The sequence below is a fragment of the Lissotriton helveticus genome, chromosome 7 (assembly GCF_964261635.1).
Source record: "Lissotriton helveticus chromosome 7, aLisHel1.1, whole genome shotgun sequence".
Lineage (NCBI taxonomy): Eukaryota > Metazoa > Chordata > Amphibia > Caudata > Salamandridae > Lissotriton > Lissotriton helveticus.
This window is the reverse complement of record NC_136068.1, coordinates 1,928,450,301-1,928,470,538: the sequence shown is the minus strand read 5'-3', so window position 1 is coordinate 1,928,470,538 and position 20,238 is coordinate 1,928,450,301. Positions and strand designations below refer to the sequence as shown.

General features: G+C 46.8%; 1 protein-coding gene across 1 annotated transcript in view; it reads right to left on the bottom strand.

Moving 5' to 3' along the window:
• Window positions 1–6,352: 6,352 nt before the first annotated feature.
• LOC144767884 (uncharacterized) overlaps window positions 6,353–20,238 on the bottom strand; it is a 73,241-nt gene continuing 59,355 nt past the window's right edge. The window contains exons 5-6 of the mRNA XM_078651237.1: window positions 15,753–15,854; window positions 6,353–7,745 (exon numbers count right to left, since the gene is read on the bottom strand). Coding sequence (XP_078507363.1) covers window positions 7,111–7,745; window positions 15,753–15,854 — 737 coding nt within the window. The 3' untranslated portion in view covers window positions 6,353–7,110. The remainder of the gene's footprint in view (window positions 7,746–15,752; window positions 15,855–20,238) is intronic.

Genomic DNA, 20,238 nt, shown 5'->3' with positions numbered 1-20,238 from the left:
CTGAAACAGAAGGTCCTCTACGGCAGGGACGAATTGTGTGTTGGTGATAGGGAGAGAATTTTCATATTTTTATGGAGTTTTATATAGCTCGAACTAGATACGAAGCACCAAGGTCGAGAGTGAGCTAATGGAACATCGGGACGTGGATGCAGTAGATTACAGTGGTAGGGGCGAATATATTTAACGTGATGTGGCACAAGGAGGTTTTAACTAGAACATTGAGGTTTAAGCAGCGCACGGATGGCCACTCAGAGGCACATACGAGGTGCGCCAAAACTAAAAAGAGTTTCTATACCTGCCCACTAGGAAGCAAAGTAACTTCGCTATTAAAGTTATGAGTATTAAAAAAAGTTTTCTTTACATGCACACGGATTGCACATTTGGGTGGCGGCATGTTTTTTATTTCCCTTTTTTACTGTTGTGACATATGAAATAAATAAAATACAAAAATCTATCAATAGTACTATGCATTGCCCAAAACTATTGCCTTTGCTAGAGTCTGTTTCGAAGAGCTGCACAGTCAAATGCAACTTTGGCGCGTTGCAGCCACAAATGACTAATCCTGATAGGCAGATTTTTACAGGCGCAAAAGACCATTGCTAAAGCAGAAATTCGGTCAATATTTTGGATTTGTGGCAGTTGCACGTGAGAATTATAACATCAAAGCGGCCGCTTTTGTGGTGCCTGCTGTCTGTTTGAAGGTGGGAAAAAAAACTAGAGACCAGACCAACCCAACTAGAGACCAGACCAACCCAACTAGAGACCAGACCAACCCAACTAGAGACCAGACCAACCCAACTAGAGACCAGACCAACCCAACTAGAGACCAGACCAACTCAACTAGAGACCAGACCAACCCAACTAGAGACCAGACCAACCCAACTAGAGACCAGACCAAACCAACTAGAGACCAGACCAACCCAACTAGAGACCAGACCAACCCAACTAGAGACCAGACCAACCCAACTAGAGACCAGACCAACCCAACTAGAGACCAGACCAACCCAACTAGAGACCAGACCAACCCAACTAGAGACCAGACCAAACCAACTAGAGACCAGACCAAACCAACTAGAGACCAGACCAACCCAACTAGAGACCAGACCAACCCAACTAGAGACCAGACCAACCCAACTAGAGACCAGACCAACCCAACTAGAGACCAGACCAACCCAACTAGAGACCAGACCAACTCAACTAGAGACCAGACCAACCCAACTAGAGACCAGACCAACCCAACTAGAGACCAGACCAACCCAACTAGAGACCAGACCAACCCAACTAGAGACCAGACCAACCCAACTAGAGACCAGACCAACCCAACTAGAGACCAGACCAACCCAACTAGAGACCAGACCAACCCAACTAGAGACCAGACCAAACCAACTAGAGACCAGACCAACCCAACTAGAGACCAGACCAAACCAACTAGAGACCAGACCAACCCAACTAGAGACCAGACCAACCCAACTAGAGACCAGACCAACCCAACTAGAGACCAGACCAAACCAACTAGAGAGACCAGACCAACCCAACTAGAGACCAGACCAAACCAACTAGAGACCAGACCAACCCAACTAGAGACCAGACCAACCCAACTAGAGACCAGACCAACCCAACTAGAGACCAGACCAACCCAACTAGAGACCAGACCAACCCAACTAGAGACCAGACCAACCCAACTAGAGACCAGACCAACCCAACTAGAGACCAGACCAACCCAACTAGAGACCAGACCAACCCAACTAGAGACCAGACCAACCCAACTAGAGACCAGACCAACCCAACTAGAGACCAGACCAACTCAACTAGAGACCAGACCAACCCAACTAGAGACCAGACCAACTCAACTAGAGAACAGACCAACTCAACTAGAGACCAGACCAACTCAACTAGAGACCAGACCAACCCAACTAGAGACCAGACCAACCCAACTAGAGACCAGACCAACCCAACTAGAGACCAGACCAACTCAACTAGAGACCAGACCAACCCAACTAGAGACCAGACCAACCCAACTAGAGACCAGACCAACTCAACTAGAGACCAGACCAACCCAACTAGAGACCAGACCAACCCAGCTAGAGACCAGACCAACCCAACCAGAGACCAGACCAACCCACTTGCAGATCAGACCAACCCAACTGCAAGATGAATCAAACTGCACCAAAACTAACCCAATTGTGAACTAGTCCAATCGAACTGTGGTCAAGACTGATCCAATGGTGATCGGGACGCTACCCTCTCGGATCAGAGACACGATCACCTCACATTTTGACAAGATGAACACGACATGACTGGCGACTCCGGCAGATACAAACTGAGCGGCAGATGCAAAATTCCGTCTCACGTAAGACACCTCATCCGCGGACAAAAATACATGTCAACTCTGCAGAAGGCGAATCACTCCTGGAACTGAGCCAACTTCACCAGATCGACCGAAAACTATGGAGAGTCACAGTGCTGCTCCAAAACTCCAAGAACCGACCAAACTGCAGCCCCAGCCAGACACGGCAGGCCCCCTGCAAGCTCTGAGGAGAGGCAGCACTGTGGCGAGCTGGAGCCACGCCGTCTCGGCCGCTTCTCCACAGCCCCGGGCGCTCGTCTGCAGGAGTGCGCTCGATCGAGAGGTCCGCTGCAAAACACGGAGGTGGCGGAGCGGGAAGGGCGTGCGGGCGGAGGAGCTCAGACCCACCTCAAGGCTCCCCTGCCTGCTCTCAGCCGCGCCCGCCCGTTCTCAAAGGTCTCCAGATTTACATTCGCTTCACAGCTTATAGCTCAGTGGAGTAACGCATCCGTAGCGATGCAAACTGCAATCCCTGCGGGTGCATTCAACCATTCATACTCCTGAGGCTTATACAATCAATCACTACCAATAGCATGGGCACTACTTAACAGGAGCTACTAGGTACTTCGGCATGAGAGGATGTGTGTAGTACGGTCTCCAGCTTTACACCTGCAGACACAATACAATTGTCATTTAGATCGAATGGAGGTGCACGGTCCCCAGCTTTAGCCCTGCTTTTCCACAACGTTTTCTCCTCTACAAAGAAACTCGTTGGTCTCTGGCTTCGCTGCTTGAAATCCAGATGCTACACAGTCTCAAGCTTTGCCTCTGCTTTCTCGGGACATGGTGTTCTATTTTCCCCCGGGTTTCACAGACTTAACACCTGTGGGCGCATGCGCTACACGTGATCTCACACTGTATCCCTTTCACTTTGTTGAAAACTAATTGGTGGTATCCAGATATACATACAGCTTTTGCAGTCCCATTGCATTCTTTTTTTACACATTTGGATTTGATTTTCGCAGCTTGAGTTCTTGCTAGTAGCGCCCCTTATTGAACAGACGGTCCCCAGCTTTACCCTTGTTTTCGTATACTGCTTCTTCTATACATGGACACTGTGGAATCTGGGTCTTGCGCCGGCCTTCTCAGTGGAACAGCCCACTGGGTGGCAAACGCTACATCCCCTACAGTTTTACTCCTGCTCCCTCAGTGCCACTGCCTTTTAATGCACAGATCACCATTATTGCCTATGCCACTTGCCAGCACCACTCCTGTTTTTAGGTCTTGACGTCTGCCAATGCGCTTGCACATTGCAGATGTCGAGACATATAGAGGCGGAACAGGAAAGCTGATCAAGGGGCTTTGGCAGGCGGATTACGCAGAGTGCCCGTGCCCGTGCACGCGCTTGCCGTTTGCTCCCCGAGCCGCCTCGCATCATCGCATCAGACCCGCCACAGCAATGCCGAGAGCTTCACACTTCAAAGGAATGCTCTCCCCGCCCCCCTCTGCGCAATGCCTCGCTCCCATTTGCTCCCCGTCTCTCCGTGCTTACAAGTAAAAACCAAATGTGTACTATGGATCAGTGTCGTCACAGCCGCTGAACAAAGAACACCCTCACACCCCCTCACCCTCACACACACCCTCCCCCCTTCTACCCCCACATACCCTCACCCTCACACCCCCTCACCCCCTCACCCACCCTCATGCACCCTCACACACCCTCTCACCCTCACACCCCTTCACCCTCACACCCCTTCACCCTCACACACCCTCACCCTCATACCCACTCACCCTCACACCCCCTCACCCTCACACCCCCTCACTCATCCTCACAGACCCTCTCACCCTCACACACCCTCTCACCCTCACATCCCTCACCCTCACACCCCCTCACCCTCAAATCCCCTCACACCCTCACCCACCCCCTCACACCCCCTCTCACCCTCACACCCTCACCCTCATACCCCCTCACCCTCACACCCCCTCACCCTCGCACACTCTCACCCCCACACACCCTCAACCCTGTCACCCTCACCCACCCTCACACCCTCAGCCTCACCCCCTCAAACTCACAACCCCACACCCTCACAACCCCACACCCTCCCCTCACACACCCTCACCCTCACACCCCCACACCCTCGCACCCTCACCCTCACACACACCCTCACCCTAACACCCCCTCACCCTCACACCCCCTCACCCTTACACATACCCTCACCCTCACCCTCACACACCCCCTCACCCTCACACACCCTCACACACCCTCACCAGCGTAGCATAACAAAACATAGCATAGCATAACAAAACACAACATAGCATAGCATAACAAAACAAAGCATAGGATAGCAAAACAAAACATAACAAAACAAAACATAACAAAACAAAACATAGCATAGCAAAACACAACAAAGCATAGCATAGAATAACAGAACACAACAAAACATAGCATAGCATAAAACATAGCATGAAAAAAACAAAGCATAGCATAACATAAAGCATAGCAAAACAAAACATAGCATAGTTTAACAAAACATAGCATAGCATAGCATAGCATAACATAAAACATAAAACATAGCACGAGCTGTGTGGAATTTCAAGGTCCATTTTTGAAGCCCTAGTTAAAGGGCTAGTTAGTTCGCTTGCGCGCCCTAAAAAAACTTTGGGAGTCACAAAATGGCTTGCGTGACCCATCATGACTCGTAAATAGGAGGGGCATAAAAGGGGCGCTCAACTCACATTTGTAACCTTCAATGCAACGTATCATTGGTTTTATGACCGCAGCTCAGGTCCGAAATCATTACAATGTCACAGGCTCCTCACCTGTGGTGGTTACCAACATGCAAAGTGGACCCTGGATCTGTGGACTGGTTCCAGTCTATGAATACTGGAGAGGGGCCTGGGTTGAGCAGACAGCAGTTCCTAATGCCCCCCTAATGGACTCCCTCCCATCTGAATATTTTTGAAGCAGCCCACCCACTGCAGGAGGAAGGGCTACTTACAATGGAGGAACGGAGGACTCTTGTCCCTCGCGGGCCTCCATTCCCATGTTCACAGGCGTTTATGAGTGGGGGGCGTCACAAAATGCTTCTTACCTCAATAAAATCAATAAGGCCAGAGGTTTTGGCACGTCTCGCTGTTGTATATTTTTTATAAGTTTCAACAATAGGAGAGAGAGGGAAAAATTCGAGACAGTCTCAGTCCCCCGGATAAATCTTTATCAAACAACAAAAGAGTGTCAATCGTAGTAATTGTGTAAGCACAAATACGAAGGATAGGTAAACCTTAGTAAATCACATTGGAATTTACAGGAAAGCCCTCACTCACCACCCTGGGCGGTGACATGCTTCATCATCGGGCCCACCAGGAGAAGCCGAATGCCTCCCTGGTGTGCTACAACCCCAGGATACTGCGGAGCTGGTTTTTTCGTGATAGTGGTGTGAAAAATTGTGAGTTTAAAAATGTCAAGGAAGTGTACCACGCAAAAACTTTATTCAGTGGTCAACCTGACATGGTTAAAAGTATGTGTTGGGAAATTACCAAATAATGTTTTGGGTATTTCCACTTAAAGTGGGGTCGACATGTTTCTGCCCGTTATGTGAGATTTACTGGGCTTTCTTCTGGACTGTGAGGAGTGTACATTAGTAGACAAGTCACACTTCAAAATGAAGGCCCTTTGTTTTGGAATTCTAGTATTAACCCGTTCTACATAATGTATTTAGTAGTACAATGTTGTAATCATATTGACTTCTGATAACTGGATTGAGCATGTCTTCATTTTTAATGTCTCATAGGCTTTATAGCACAATGGTCATTTACTTTTCTATGCATAGGCCTGGCAGTTTTGAACATGTTAGTGTTAGATTTGATTATGTGATAATCCTTCAATAGTCCTAATTTACTGAACATTTTGGCAGTAGGGTTACAAGTTTTCTCTTTGGGTTGAAGAAACAAATCCTCACACACATTTCACAATTCTATGTTGGAATGAACTCCAGACACCATTATGAAACAAACAATATAAAGACTTCACAACAATCCAGAAAGTATAAATACCAAAACAACAAAATAATTAACATTTTTAATAATGTTAAATGTACTAAACGCACCACAAAGTCTCTAATGAATACATTTCAACCGCAATCCTACAAACTAGTCCAATTAGCATAACCCTATTCGTAGTCCTTAATCTTTCTTTAACCTTAAACCTTTCCCTAATCACAACCATAACTTTAATCCTGACCCTAAGCAATGCCTTTTAACTCTTTCTTTAAACCCCTTTTTAAAAAAAAATATTACCCTTTATTTACATTACTTTTTTAATACTACTATAGCTGTATCTCATTTTTTTTAAATAATGCTTTTGTTATAGGCTACTTCTATTGTGTCTTCTTGAGAACGTGTAGAGTACACCCCTCAGCCCGGGAATGTGAGGAAAAGGTTCTGGACCCCATTACATTTGTTTCCTTGACCCTACATCAGTCCATTTCACACATCACAGCCCATAGCATGCTATTCTTCCATGAAACTCAACTTACGTCACATGCTGTCGTAGGTGAAAGAACAGGGTTTGCAATGTACTAAAACCACTGAATAGCTTTGATATTTTGGTTGTACGCACTACTGAAACCAAGTGTCGACAATGTTAAGGCTACGGTCCAATGGACTCAGCGACTCATTTTCTTCGTTCGATTCATCGACTCACTCTCTTTCTTTTCCTGCTGCTTGTTACACATCTTTCACGGCAGGTCTCAGGAGGTGAAGGTATTCAGTTCAGGTGTAATGCTGATAATCTTCATTGCTCTCAAGTTTCTCTCCTTGTAAAACTAGGGATTCATCTCCAAAGAATTTGATTTCTGCTCCCGGTTATGCAGCAGCTGATGCTTAATAAGGTGTGGTGTCTGTCTGAAACTCTTACCACATGTACCACACGTGTAGGGTTTTTCTCCAGTATGTATTCGCCAGTGCCTGACCAACAGTTGAGAAGTTTTGAAACTTTTCCCACATTCGCTACATGTATGAGCTTTTTTCATCACGTTTAAAGAGGTGGAGAGACTTTTCACACAGACTGCGCATAAATGACGTTGGTTGCCTGTCTTATTCTGCTGCTGTGCGTTGTCCATTGTTGACTGATTGTAGTACACTCCACATCGACTACAAGTAGCAACTTTAATTCGAGTCTGTGCATCCTGATTCTGTTTAACATTTAACGAATTATTTGAACACCCCTCATGTCCTGTCCAGGTAGATGGTTCTTGCTCGGGGGGGCTTTTGTGAGGTTTACTAACGTTTGACTTCAGGGTGGTGTTGCTTCTAGTTTCATCACATTCAAATGCTTTCCCATTTGGGTAAACTGTTGCAGTGTTAGTAACCGGAGAGCTGTCGCTGATGGATCTCAGACCGGTTCTCTCCCAGCTCCTTGGATGTTGTTGCTCAGTACTGTGTACGAATGCGTTTAGCCCTTACACAAAGACAAATGAAAATAGAAAGAATTAAACAATCAGCAAACAACAAGGTATTCTTCTGATGGAATATAGTTACTTACAGATTAATAATTACTACAGACCCAGAAATAGCTGTGGATTTTTTTAAGCGGAGATAAAATCAGTGTAATTTGCAAAATTGTAAAGGGGACAGCTAGAACTCTCCACCATCCTATACACAGTAGTTCCCATGCTTGCCATTCACTTGATCGGCACTGTTAATGCATGTCGATGCAAGGAGTTGCGTACAACAGCATCAGAGCTCTCACAGTTTGATGCGCCCCTTAATACTGAAGCGACGATTCATTCAGCATGTTCAGAATTGAGTCCCCTCATAAAACATCTTAAAGACATTATTAATGGCACACTATCATCTTAGTTTAGTTTTTTCCCCTTAACCTATGGTCTAATTAAGAAAAATTGAATGTGTGGAAGGTAAAAGTCCAGTTATTGAATCCACCTTTGATCAAGTTTCTAACCACTGTGTAAACTTTACAAATTTGAGGAAACAAGGGAAGATAATTTTGCTGCAGATTCAAGTTTATCATTTTGGGAGTCAGGGTAAGGACTCGGGTCTCTGTGCTCCGGGCTGACAGTTTAGCCGCTAGGATGCCCGCCCCGCTGGTCTAGGATCATAAAAGTTACAGATGGGAAGATGGTGGGGCTCTTTACGGTAACCACGAGGGCTGAACCCTGGGACCCTCACATTACACACAGAAGCTGCAACATTTTCACAGACTCACTGAGCACTTGGGTGAGCGAGTGCAGTTTCTTCAAGTTGAATCGCTCTAAACTTTATTAATAGGAGACAAAAGCAATAATATGAGTAACTGAAACTCCAACTACTACTGAGAACAACATTTATGATGATAAATATAGAAATTCTTTCTTTCAGGATAACTCAGGGTCGAAAAAAAGAATAATATATGTTTATTTTCAGTAAATCCTTCAGATGCCAATGCACTGATGGCCAGTTGGGCACCTGGAACATAATTACATACCACAGTCCTAAAAACCTACAAAAACACTCCCTTCCAAAAACACTGGTTTAAAGAATAAGGATTTGATTTAGGGCTTGGAGGGCAGCCAGGTAAAGCCCCTGTGGTAAAAGGACCCCTCCCCCCAAGGAGGGCAATCCACCAGATGTTGTGTTTGCTGCCACACTGGCAGCAGTCTTTCTTCCTGTTCAGCACCAATCTAGAACGGGGATGTGTCGTCATGCATAGCACTGGTCTGCCCTGAGATACCGACAGCAGCACCCGCTCTTCACTGTGGCGTTAGCCAACATGTCTCAATTGCCATTGCAACTCAGCCCCTTTCTGCCACCAAGCCAGACTTTGAGGCTGTGTCCTGAAAATATATCCCTCTTATAGGGGTACATCTACAGAGTATGCATAAACTGTTTTCTTCCAACACTTAAGGGACACTGGAACTGTTCTATGACATGTCGCTTTGGTTTACGTGGCTGTCTGTCATGAAGTAGACCCAATTTCAATTATCAAAAGTCTTCAAAATCTTACCAGATATGGTTTCAGGAAAGGTCGAGATTTCTGAGGAAACATGCCAAAACATAGTTGTAGCACATAGATAAGGAGATACAAATAAAATCTACTGATATTGGGGAGTAGGAGAGAATTCTAGTATTTATGGTTTAACTACTCTATGAAGAAAGTCCAGTGACATTTAGAGTGATGATTACCTTGTTGAAAGATGATCAGTATTTTAATGCTAAAATAAACTGAAAAGAAAAATGTTAAATACAAGGACTGTACTACACTAACGAGCATCAGCACAATCTAGGTTAATGTATTTGAAAACCTACAACTGCTGGGGTTAGTGGTCTATGCGAGAGGTTTGGCTCCCTTGCCACAAAGAGGTGTGTGTGTATTTCACCATTTGAAATGTTCTAAAGCACTCAAAAAGAGCATCGCCTAACCAGGTGAAGCTCCTCTGAGCAGTATAAATGAACCGAAACATAATAACACAAGGAGATTACCTCAGCCAAAATCGACAGCTAAAATGATTGAATAAGGAAATTAAGAAATACTAGGACTGATTCAACCACAATTCTCAGACCTTACTGAAAGGACATGAGTGGGGCTGCATTCTGTTATGATGTACTTGACATTTAGAAGAAAGTTTGGCTGTATTTTAAACATCAGTGTGAGGTTATATACTCTTCTCTCATGCTTAGCACTAAGGGCCCAATTCCGATCTCGCACAGAAGGGCTCCTGATGGCAACTGTCAGGAGCAAGTCCGAGTCGTGCGTGCGATTTCCGACCGAATCGTCCAGCCGTACAAGTGAGCAAGTAAGATGTAAATATCGACTCACACTCCGAGCGACTCGTACCCGTCAGCAAAGCCCTCGGGACGACGACAACATGGCTGACTCGTATAGCGCAATGTTTCCGATTTCCAAGCGACCAAGTACGATGCGCACGTCGAGCAGCCGGATCCATTTGGAGCCTCCGACTCGATAAAGCTTTGGGAAGAGGACTTCGGGGGGCCGTAGCGGGCCCCCCTTCACCCGTAGCCTTACGAGTCGGTCACAGGGGGGGAACCACTGTAGGCAAACAATGGCAAATACACGTGTGTTAATGGGTTGTGAAAAGAACTGACTACAGGACATATCTAACATATACATTCCGTGCAAACCTGTCAATTCCAACTGCCAGCTGTCCACACATCAGCAGTGACTGATTGACAACATTCGTAAAGTGCCACCACACTGAGGGGCTGCCTGCTGCTGGTCTCAGTGGCTGGCACCCCAAACAAAGAAGGCTACAGCCTCTAACTGGAGCCTACCACTGTGTCCATGAAGCTTTCTATCTGCTGGTCATGGATTCCAGAGCTCTGGACCTACAACAGGAAATGACAGGCAGCCTGGCTGACCGGTGACATTTAGGAACCGGAAGCAGAAACCTGCTGCCACGTTGTAATAATTTCAAAAGCACACATGAACTGATATTCTCTTATATTATAAATATTGTGGAAAGATATCTGTAGGAGAGTAGGGTCTGTTTCCTATGGTCACCCCCACTTTTTGCTGTGATTTTCTGGTTTTTCGACTTTAGTGTGGCTGTGGGCCTGCTAATCAGACCCACAGCCCAGCTGTTCTCTCTCTAAATTGAAACCATGTACTTTAGGTACATACCTGATTGGGAATTGGGTCACCTTTGTGAGCACCTGTATAGTGTACCATAGGTACCCAGGGCTTAGGTGCATAAGGCCTACCAGGGGCTGCAGCATGTATTATGCCACCCCTGGCTGGCCATCCAAACTTACACTACAGGCTGATCACATAGCTTGGGCAAGGTGGTGTAATCACCTCTTACTTAGATATAGTATATCTATAGCTACCTTATAAATAGACACATAGTAACCTATAAGTCACTCCTATGGCAGGCCTTAACAATCCTGGAGGCAGAGTGCTTGGTTTTATGTGAGAGGGTGCCCTAGCATGAGCTGAGCCCCTCTGCAGCTTTCGGAACCATGTCCTTATAGCTGTTCTATGATATAGCCATACCATGTACTCTTAAGTGCATTATAATCCTCGCGGCTAATGCTAACTTTGGTTTGGCTTTATCAAAACATGTCGTGTAAGGTGTCAGACACTTTGGAATACTACCCCCCCCACCCGCCAGTTCTGGCGGCGGGGGTAGCATTCCACCCTTCTAGAGGGGGAAGACATGTAGTTACTGCTTTACCCGGTTAAAGTTAAACAGAGCCTCAGCATCGAGTCTGACCTCCTGCTGCTGGACGAATCTCCGGCAGGGGAGGCCTGGATAATAGTTTTCCTGCCTTGGGAGCACCTCCCCAGACAGGCTTTTAGTGTATTGGGGCAGGGAGGGCTGCAAAATGAGACACTGCCTGGGGCACACAAGGTGCTCCATGCATAGCCCGGTTCAAACCAGTTGCTGGGGCACTCCAGCCCCAGCTCTGGCGCAAAACTGGACAAAGAGAAAGGGGTGTAACCACCCCCTTCTCAGGGTCCACCCATAGGAGGGACCTAGCAGGTAATCCAGCCCCTTAGATAAGTATAAAGATAGGAGCTGTGTCTAGAGCATTAGATTATCCTGGACTGAAACTCTGAAACGGAACTCTTGGACCTTCGACGTTCTATACCGACTAGAAGACTGAAGACATCTCCCTTGTGGTCAAGGAGTGACCACCCTGTGCAAACAGGCACCACCAGTAACTTGCCGGTTTGCTTTGTCAACGCTCCTGCCGGAACCCAAAGACTCAGCGACTCAGGAACTGGACTTCTGGACTTCTCCGACTCCGATCCACATCCACAGCAACGCTGAGACTCGTGGTGGACCCGAGAGACGTGGGACCAGACATCCTGGACTACCTGCTCTTTGCTAAACCGTGCAGCTTCTGAGGTACCCTCGAAGTTGTGCATTGGGGTTTGAGAAGCCCCAGACCCAAGCGCCATTTGCACTGAAGTCCAGCTCTCCACACTCCACGAGTGCCACGTGGGGCCTGCTCTTGCATGTCAGCTCGACGCGTCTTCCCGGTTGCTAGCCCGTTGGCTAGTTAGCCCTCCAAAGACTTTCTTGTGAAACTACACCGCTTGCTTGGTTGCTCTGGGCTTGCTCCAGCTTCCCTGCGAAGGAGAAGCTCCCCAGACCTTGCTGGTCTGACCTGAAGCCAATCTTCCCTTCCTGCGTGGATTGCGTTCGCCGAGGCTTGTTGGGTTCAATCCGGATACCGACACCGCAGACATCTAGATCCTTCGTGAGACAGCTCAAATCCAGCTCTTGGTCGTCGTCGACGCCTTCTGGTCCTCGTGGCTGCAGAGACAAGCTTCACCTCTTCACCTGATTCCATCTCGACATCGCTGGTTCCTTCCTGGTTCCTTCCTGGTCACTGGCTAGTGACCCAGACTCTGTCCCCTCTGCTTTCAGGTTCTTCTGATCTTCGATCCATCCTTGGATCCACCCGGACACTTTTCTCCTGGTCACCTGCAGCACTTCTTTGCAGCTCTCCATAGGAAACAGCGACGAAACCCGACACGAAAAAACACCTATGCACCAGGCTTCCCTGGGTGAGGTAACTCGAGTACTCCGGTGCTCCCGTGGGTATTGACTCTCAAAGTGTCCTAGTTTAAAAGGGTTTTACCGTAGTCCATCCAGAAGTGTCCTTAATCTACTACTTTGTAACTTTTACGTTCCCATTATAACTCACAACTGTGTTCCCACACTGCACGCGTCTCCGGTGGGCCTCCTACTTCCTAACCTTTGGTTCTGTGGTGTAGCCCCAGCGATCCCCTAGGCCCTAGGCCTATTCACTATTCCTGAAGTGGTCCTTATACCATGTATATGGTTCGTGAGGCCCCTATGGCAGAATTGTATTTGTGCAACTTATAGTATGCTAAATGAGTAACTTGTAACGTGTCTCGAACTCTGACCTCATAAAGAGTGCAGAGGGGTTGTGTTAGTAATAAATACATATATATTTGATATATACCTTGTGTGGTGTCCTTTCATTTGGTATTCAAGGGATTATATATGGTAAAACAGCTGGCTGCACATGCTCTCTGAAGTTTTAGCCTAAGGCTGCTGGTCCATGCTACCATTAGCATAGCTTGTCTATAAGGTTGACTTTACAACCACCATTAATAAGGGTCGTTTGGACTGGTGCAAGGTTCCCGCTAGAATAGTGGACATCATATGCCAGGCTAACTTCTCACAATATCCCCATGAAATGACACTGGTTTGAAAGTGAGATTAAAAAGTGTTTGTGGAATGCTTCGCTTAGTCTGAGGAGCTGGTAACTGCTCTGAGCCACATTCACACCACCATTCTGTTTGTCGTATCACCAGAGGGGATCAAGAGTGTGTACATCAATCACTGTTCCACACCTGCAGGGGACATTCCATGGGAAGGACCAAACCCATCCTCTCCCTACAGGGACACAAGAGCCTGCGGCCTGGCTGGCCTTCACCGGTGAGGAGCAGCTCGCGCCCTGAGACACAACCAGCAGTAGGGTCCCCGCCCGGACAGACCCATCGCCCTAAGGTCACTCACCGACGACCACAAAAAGGGTGGTGGTCAGTCAAAATATCGATGCTTATATATCGACCTACATTAATATCGAGTTTTTAATATCGTAGGGACAGAATATCGAAGTCAAGAATATCGTTGACCAGAATATTGACCCCAAGGTAAGTAATATAGTTTTTTTTATTATCGAAGTAAGTAATATCAAAGTAAGTAATATCGTAAGCAAAAATATTGTCGTCAAATTTTGTTTAGAGTTATGTATTTTAGTATGTATTTTATATGTATGTTAAATATTTTTTATGTATTTTCATAATTTTTAGAATAAATGTTTAGAAATTAGTAATTTTGTTAAAGTAAATTTTGCGTTTTAGTATCAGAGCGGGTTGTGGGTATATAGGGGAATAGGGTGGGAAGTAATTTAATTAGAATTAATGAATTAATATGTTTTTATTAATTGGTGTTGATTATTAATGGTAAATTATTAATTGGTAATGAATTTTTATTAATTAGTTGTTTATATTAATTATAATTAATTTGTATTTATTGTTATTGTTAATTCATTTATTGTTAATTAATTGGTGATTCATTTTTATTAAGTGATTAAGTTGATAATTACATTAATTATGTGATTTATTATGTGTAGTGGGTTGTGGGTTTATAGGGAAAAAGGGTGGGAAGTAATTAAATTAAATTAATGAGATTGTTTTTATTTATTGGTATTTATTAATTGTTCATTATTAATTAATTATTTTTTATTAATTTGTTAATTATATTAATTATAATTAATTTATTAATAATTATGTGTTGTTATTGTTCGTTAACGTATTGTTAATTAATAACTAATTGGTGATTAATTATTAATTGGCAATTAATATTAATTAGTTAATTTATAATTATATTAATTATAATTAATGTAATATTAATTGTTATTAATTGATTGATAGTTAAATTAATTGTGTTTTTTTGTATATGTAGTGTGTTGTGTGTTAAAGGAGGAATAGTGTGGGATGTATTTTCATGTTATTTAAGTAAATATTAATTTTAATTTATTGGTATTTATTAATGATGCTTTTGTAAATGAATTTTTAATGTTATTTTTTTATAAACAAATATGTAATTGATAAGTATGTTAATGTAATCCCTACGCTATCCAGTGCTTTCCTTACTGTTGCACTCTCTGGAGTGGGAATAGTAATTTTTACCCCTACGCTATCCAACACTTTCCCTACTGTTGCACTCACTGGAGTTGGAATAGAAATTTTTACCCTCCCGCTGTCCAACGCTTTCCCTACTGTTGCACTCTCTGGAGTGGGAATAGTAATTTTTACCACTACGCTATCCAACGCTTTTCCTACTGTTGCAGTCATCGGATTGGGAATAGGAATTTTTACCCCTACGCTATCCATCGCTTTTCCTACTGTTGCAGTCATCGGAGTGGGAATAGAAATTTTTACCCCTACGCTATCCAACGCTTTTCCTACTGTTGCAGTCATCGGATTGGGAATAGTAATTTTTACCCTGACGCTATCCCAAATCCCACCATGCGGAGCACCCAAACCCCACCGGTGAACTCCAAACATACAGTGCCAGGTTTTCCATACTAGCCAGGCCTGTCACTGCTGCACATGACAACACTCGATCACCCCCACCCGATGCAAGCAGACATCACCCCAGAAGCAGCCTGGGGTATCCAAGGTCCAGATCAGGGAAACCCTCCGGCACAACTGGGCACACAGGGACCAGACCCACCAGCTCTGGCCTCTATGCCAAGCACAGAAGGACACTGGCCTATGCAGACCTCTTGCAATGCCTTGGAGGGAGTGAACAGAGCTGAGGCCTGCCCCATGTTTGAGGAAAACAACAATCAGTGCTCGAAGCGCGACTAATCATCAGTGGCTCCCAGCATGCTCTCTGGTGCCACGAGAGCAGGGCGCGAGGGTGGTAACCGTGCAGGCATGTAAGTGTCATCTACTCACCTCTGGGGCGACTGACACTTCCACTTCTCTCTTCACTGGGACGGTCCAGGAAACAGCCCTCCTCCTCTTTGACGATGAAAGAGACAAACTCCTCTTCTCCTGCTGCAGAAAAAGACCTGAGTTGAATGATGCTGCACAGAACATTCTGTACACTTCATAACAGGACTGGTTTCATTGCATTTTAAACTCCCATTACAAGCTGCAATGGTCTGAAGACCAAATGGACACAGAAACATCAAACAGGTAATGTGAGCTCCTGGACTGTCAGCATGTTTTTCTCCCAGAGAAAAGTCAGAAAACATAACCATCATTTTCCTAAACCAACGAAGGGAAAAGAAGTAACCTCTAATGGTGAAAGTGAAACCAAAGCAGCAACTGGAGAAAGGGACCAGGAAACGTAAAAAAGTCCCATAGGACCAATGTTGGTATAAAAGGCGATGCTAGTCTGAGTGTATTACCAAAAGTGGCCACTAGAGGCCACCGGTGCTCAAAAAAACAAAATGCAGTTACTAGCACTGGGCTGCCTCCCACAGACCAGGCTGGAAGGGACAAAATCACTTACCTTTCAAGTTGGTACACTCACACTCCAATGCTTCCAGTCTTCAAGGAATTTTCTGGGGCAGTGAAGTCACAGATCCTGGAGGGTGAGGGAGAAAGACCTCTCTAACCCTACCTTTTCAGGGCCACGGGCACCGCCCAGTTCTTCTGATCTGCTCAGTCCTTCTTCGAATGTGCCATCTATCTTCAAGGCGCTTTGCTTCTTTCGGTCAAGCGTCCCACTTTCTTCAGGTGCTAGATAGTTCCTTCCTGTTCACTCCCCAAGCTCTCTCTGCTGGGATCAGCTTGCATCTAAGGAGCCCGGTCATGGATAGCCGTGTGGGGCAGGTCATGGATAGCCGTGTGAGGCAGATCATGGATAGCCGTGTGAGGCAGATCATGGATAGCCGTGTGAGCCAGGTCATGGATTGCCGTGCGAGCCAGGTCATGGATAGCCGTAAGGAGCCCGGTCATGGATAGCCGTGTGAGGCAGGTCATGGATAGCCGTGTGAGCCCGGTCATGGATAGCCGTAAGGAGCCCGGTCATGGATAGCCGTGTGAGGCAGGTCATGGATAGCCGTGTGAGCCCGGTCATGGATAGCCGTGTGAGGCAGGTCATGGATAGCCGTGTGAGCCCGGTCATGGATAGCCATGTGAGGCAGGTCATGGATAGCCGTGTGAGCCCGGTCATGGATAGCCATGTGAGCCAGGACATGGATAGCCGTGTGAGCCAGGTCATGGATTGCCGTGCGAGCCAGGTCATGGATAGCCGTAAGGAGCCCGGTCATGGATAGCCGTGTGAGGTAGGTCATGGATAGCCGTGTGAGCCCGGTCATGGATAGCCGTGTGAGGCAGGTCATGGATAGCCGTGTGAGGCAGGTCATGGATAGCCATGTGAGGTAGGTCATGGATAGCCGTGTGAGCCAGGACATGGATAGCCGTGTGAGCCAGGTCATGGATAGCCGTGTGAGGCAGATCATGGATAGCCGTGTGAGCCAGGTCATGGATTGCCGTGCGAGCCAGGTCATGGATAGCCGTGTGAGGCCGGTCATGGATAGCCATGTGAGGCAGGTCATGGATAGCCATGTGAGGCAGGTCATGGATAGCCGTGGGAGGCAGGTCATGGATAGCCGTGTGAGGCAGGTCATGGATAGCCGTGTGAGCCCGGTCATGGATAGCCGTGTGAGGCAGGTCATGGATAGCCGTGTGAGGCAGGTCATGGATAGCCGTGTGAGCCAGGTCATGGATAGCCGTGTGAGCCAGGTCATGGATTGCCGTGTGAGGCAGGTCATGGATAGCCGTGTGAGGCAGGTCATGGATAGCCGTGTGAGGCAGGTCATGGATAGCCGTGTGAGGCAGGTCATGGATAGCCGTGAGGCAGGTCATGGATAGCCGTGTGAGGCAGGTCATGGATAGCCGTGTGAGGCAGGTCATGGATAGCCGTGAGAGGCAGGTCATGGATAGCTGTGTGAGGCAGGTCATGGATAGCCGTGTGAGCCCGGTCATGGATAGCCGTGTGAGGCAGGTCATGGATAGCCGTGTGAGGCAGGTCATGGATAGCCGTGTGAGCCAGGTCATGGATAGCCGTGTGAGCCAGGTCATGGATAGCCGTGTGAGGCAGGTCATGGATAGCCGTGTGAGGCAGGTCATGGATAGCCGTGTGAGGCAGGTCATGGATAGCCGTGAGGCAGGTCATGGATAGCCGTGTGAGACAGGTCATGGATAGCCGTGTGAGGCAGGTCATGGATAGCCGTGTGAGGCAGGTCATGGATAGCCGTGTGAGGCAGGTCATGGATAGCCGTGAGGCAGGTCATGGATAGCCGTGTGAGCCAGGTCATGGATAGCCATGTGAGGCAGGTCATGGATAGCCGTGTGAGGCAGGTCATGGATAGCCGTAAGGAGCCCGGTCATAGATAGCCGTGTGAGGCAGGTCATGGATAGCCGTGTGAGGCAGGTCATGGATAGCCGTAAGGAGCCCGGTCATGGCTAGCCGTGTGAGGCAGGTCATGGATAGCCGTTTGGGACAGGTCATGGATAGCCGTGTGAGGCAGGTCATGGATAGCCGTAAGGAGCCCGGTCATGGATAGCCGTGTGAGGCAGGTCATGGATAGCCGTGTGGGACAGGTCATGGATAGCCGTGTGAGCCAGGTCATGGATAGCCGTGTGAGGCAGGTCATGGATAGCCATGTGAGGCAGGTCATGGATAGCCGTGTGAGGCAGGTCATGGATAGCCGTGTGGGACAGGTCATGGATAGCCGTGTGAGGCAGGTCATGGATAGCCGTAAGGAGCCCGGTCATGGATAGCCGTGTGAGGCAGGTCATGGATAGCCGTGTGGGACAGGTCATGGATAGCCGTGTGAGCCAGGTCATGGATAGCCGTGTGAGGCAGGTCATGGATAGCCGTGTGAGCCAGGTCATGGATAGCCGTGTGAGGCAGGTCATGGATAGCCGTGTGAGGCAGGTCATGGATAGCCGTGTGAGGCAAGCTCAACCGCTCATTCCAGCAAGGGCTCCAGGACTGGTCCCAGTGCCCACTGGCTACTGGTTCATCACAGAAAAGAGGCCTTCTGTATCGGTTAGGTTCCTGGGACCACAGAAAGCTAGCTGAGACCCATGAGAAGCCTTTACCATTCTGTGATAAAACAGGAAAGCAGGGACCGACCTCAGGCCCCTCCTACAGCAGACAGCAGGTTGGTTCTCTTCTGATTTGGCCTTAGTCTCTCACCCGGCAAACAGCAGCAGACCCTCTTCTGATGTTCTTTGTAGGAGAGTAGGGTCTGCTTCCTATGGTCACCCCCACTTTTTACTGTGATTCTCTGGTTTTTCGACTTTAGTGTGGCTGTGGACGTGCTAATCGGACCCACAGCCCAGCTGTTCTCTCTCTAAATTGATACCATGTACTTTAGGTACATACCAGATTGGGTATTGGGTCATCTTTGTCAGCCCCTGTATAGTGTACCATAGGTACCAGGGCATAGTTTACTGGGCATACTTTACTGCGGACTGCCTTTCTCCCCCGGACTTGCTGGCTATGGCAGCCCTCTTCCTGGACTTTCGGACTTGGACCTTTGTGCTCCTCACCATTTTCTTTTATGACTCGCTTCTTCTTCTACCTTTCTCCTCCGCCATTTTAGTGATCTCTGAGCTCCCCCCTCTGTCCTTGCGACCTTTCTATTGTCTCTCCTGTTACCTCTGACACACTCCTCACTGTCTCACTCATTACTATCTGCTTCCCTCTCTCGTTTGTCTCACTTTCCTGCCTTTCGCTGTCCACCCCCCTGGGTGCTGTGACTGCATCCCCCCTCCGACCCCACTTCATGGAACTGTGCTTTTCTGTATATAGAGATAACTCTAATCACTAGTGTATGCAGGAGACCTTTGTATATCTACCATTCCTATGTGACTTTTAGAGTATATCCAGTCATATCCCTTCCCTATGTATATAGAGATAACTCTAATCACTAGTATATGCAGTAGACCTGTGTACTATCTACCATTCCTATGTGACTCTTAGAGTATATCCATGTGTATCCCTTCCCTATGTATATAGAGATAACTCTAATCACTAGTATATGCAGTAGACCTGTGTACTATCTACCATTCCTATGTGAGTCTTAGAGTATATCCATTCGTATCCCTTCCCTATGTATATAGAGATAACTCTAATCACTAGTATATGCAGTAGACCTTTGTACTCTCTACCATTCCTATGTGACTCTTAGAGTATATCCATTCGTATTCCTTCCCTATGTATATAGAGATAACTCTAATCACTAGTATATGCAGTAGACCTTTGTACTCTCTACCATTCCTATGTGACTCTTAGAGTATATCCATTCGTATCCCTTCCCTATGTATATAGAGATAACTCTAATCACTAGTATATGCAGTAGACCTTTGTACTCTCTACCATTCCTATGTGACTCTTAGAGTATATCCATTCGTATCC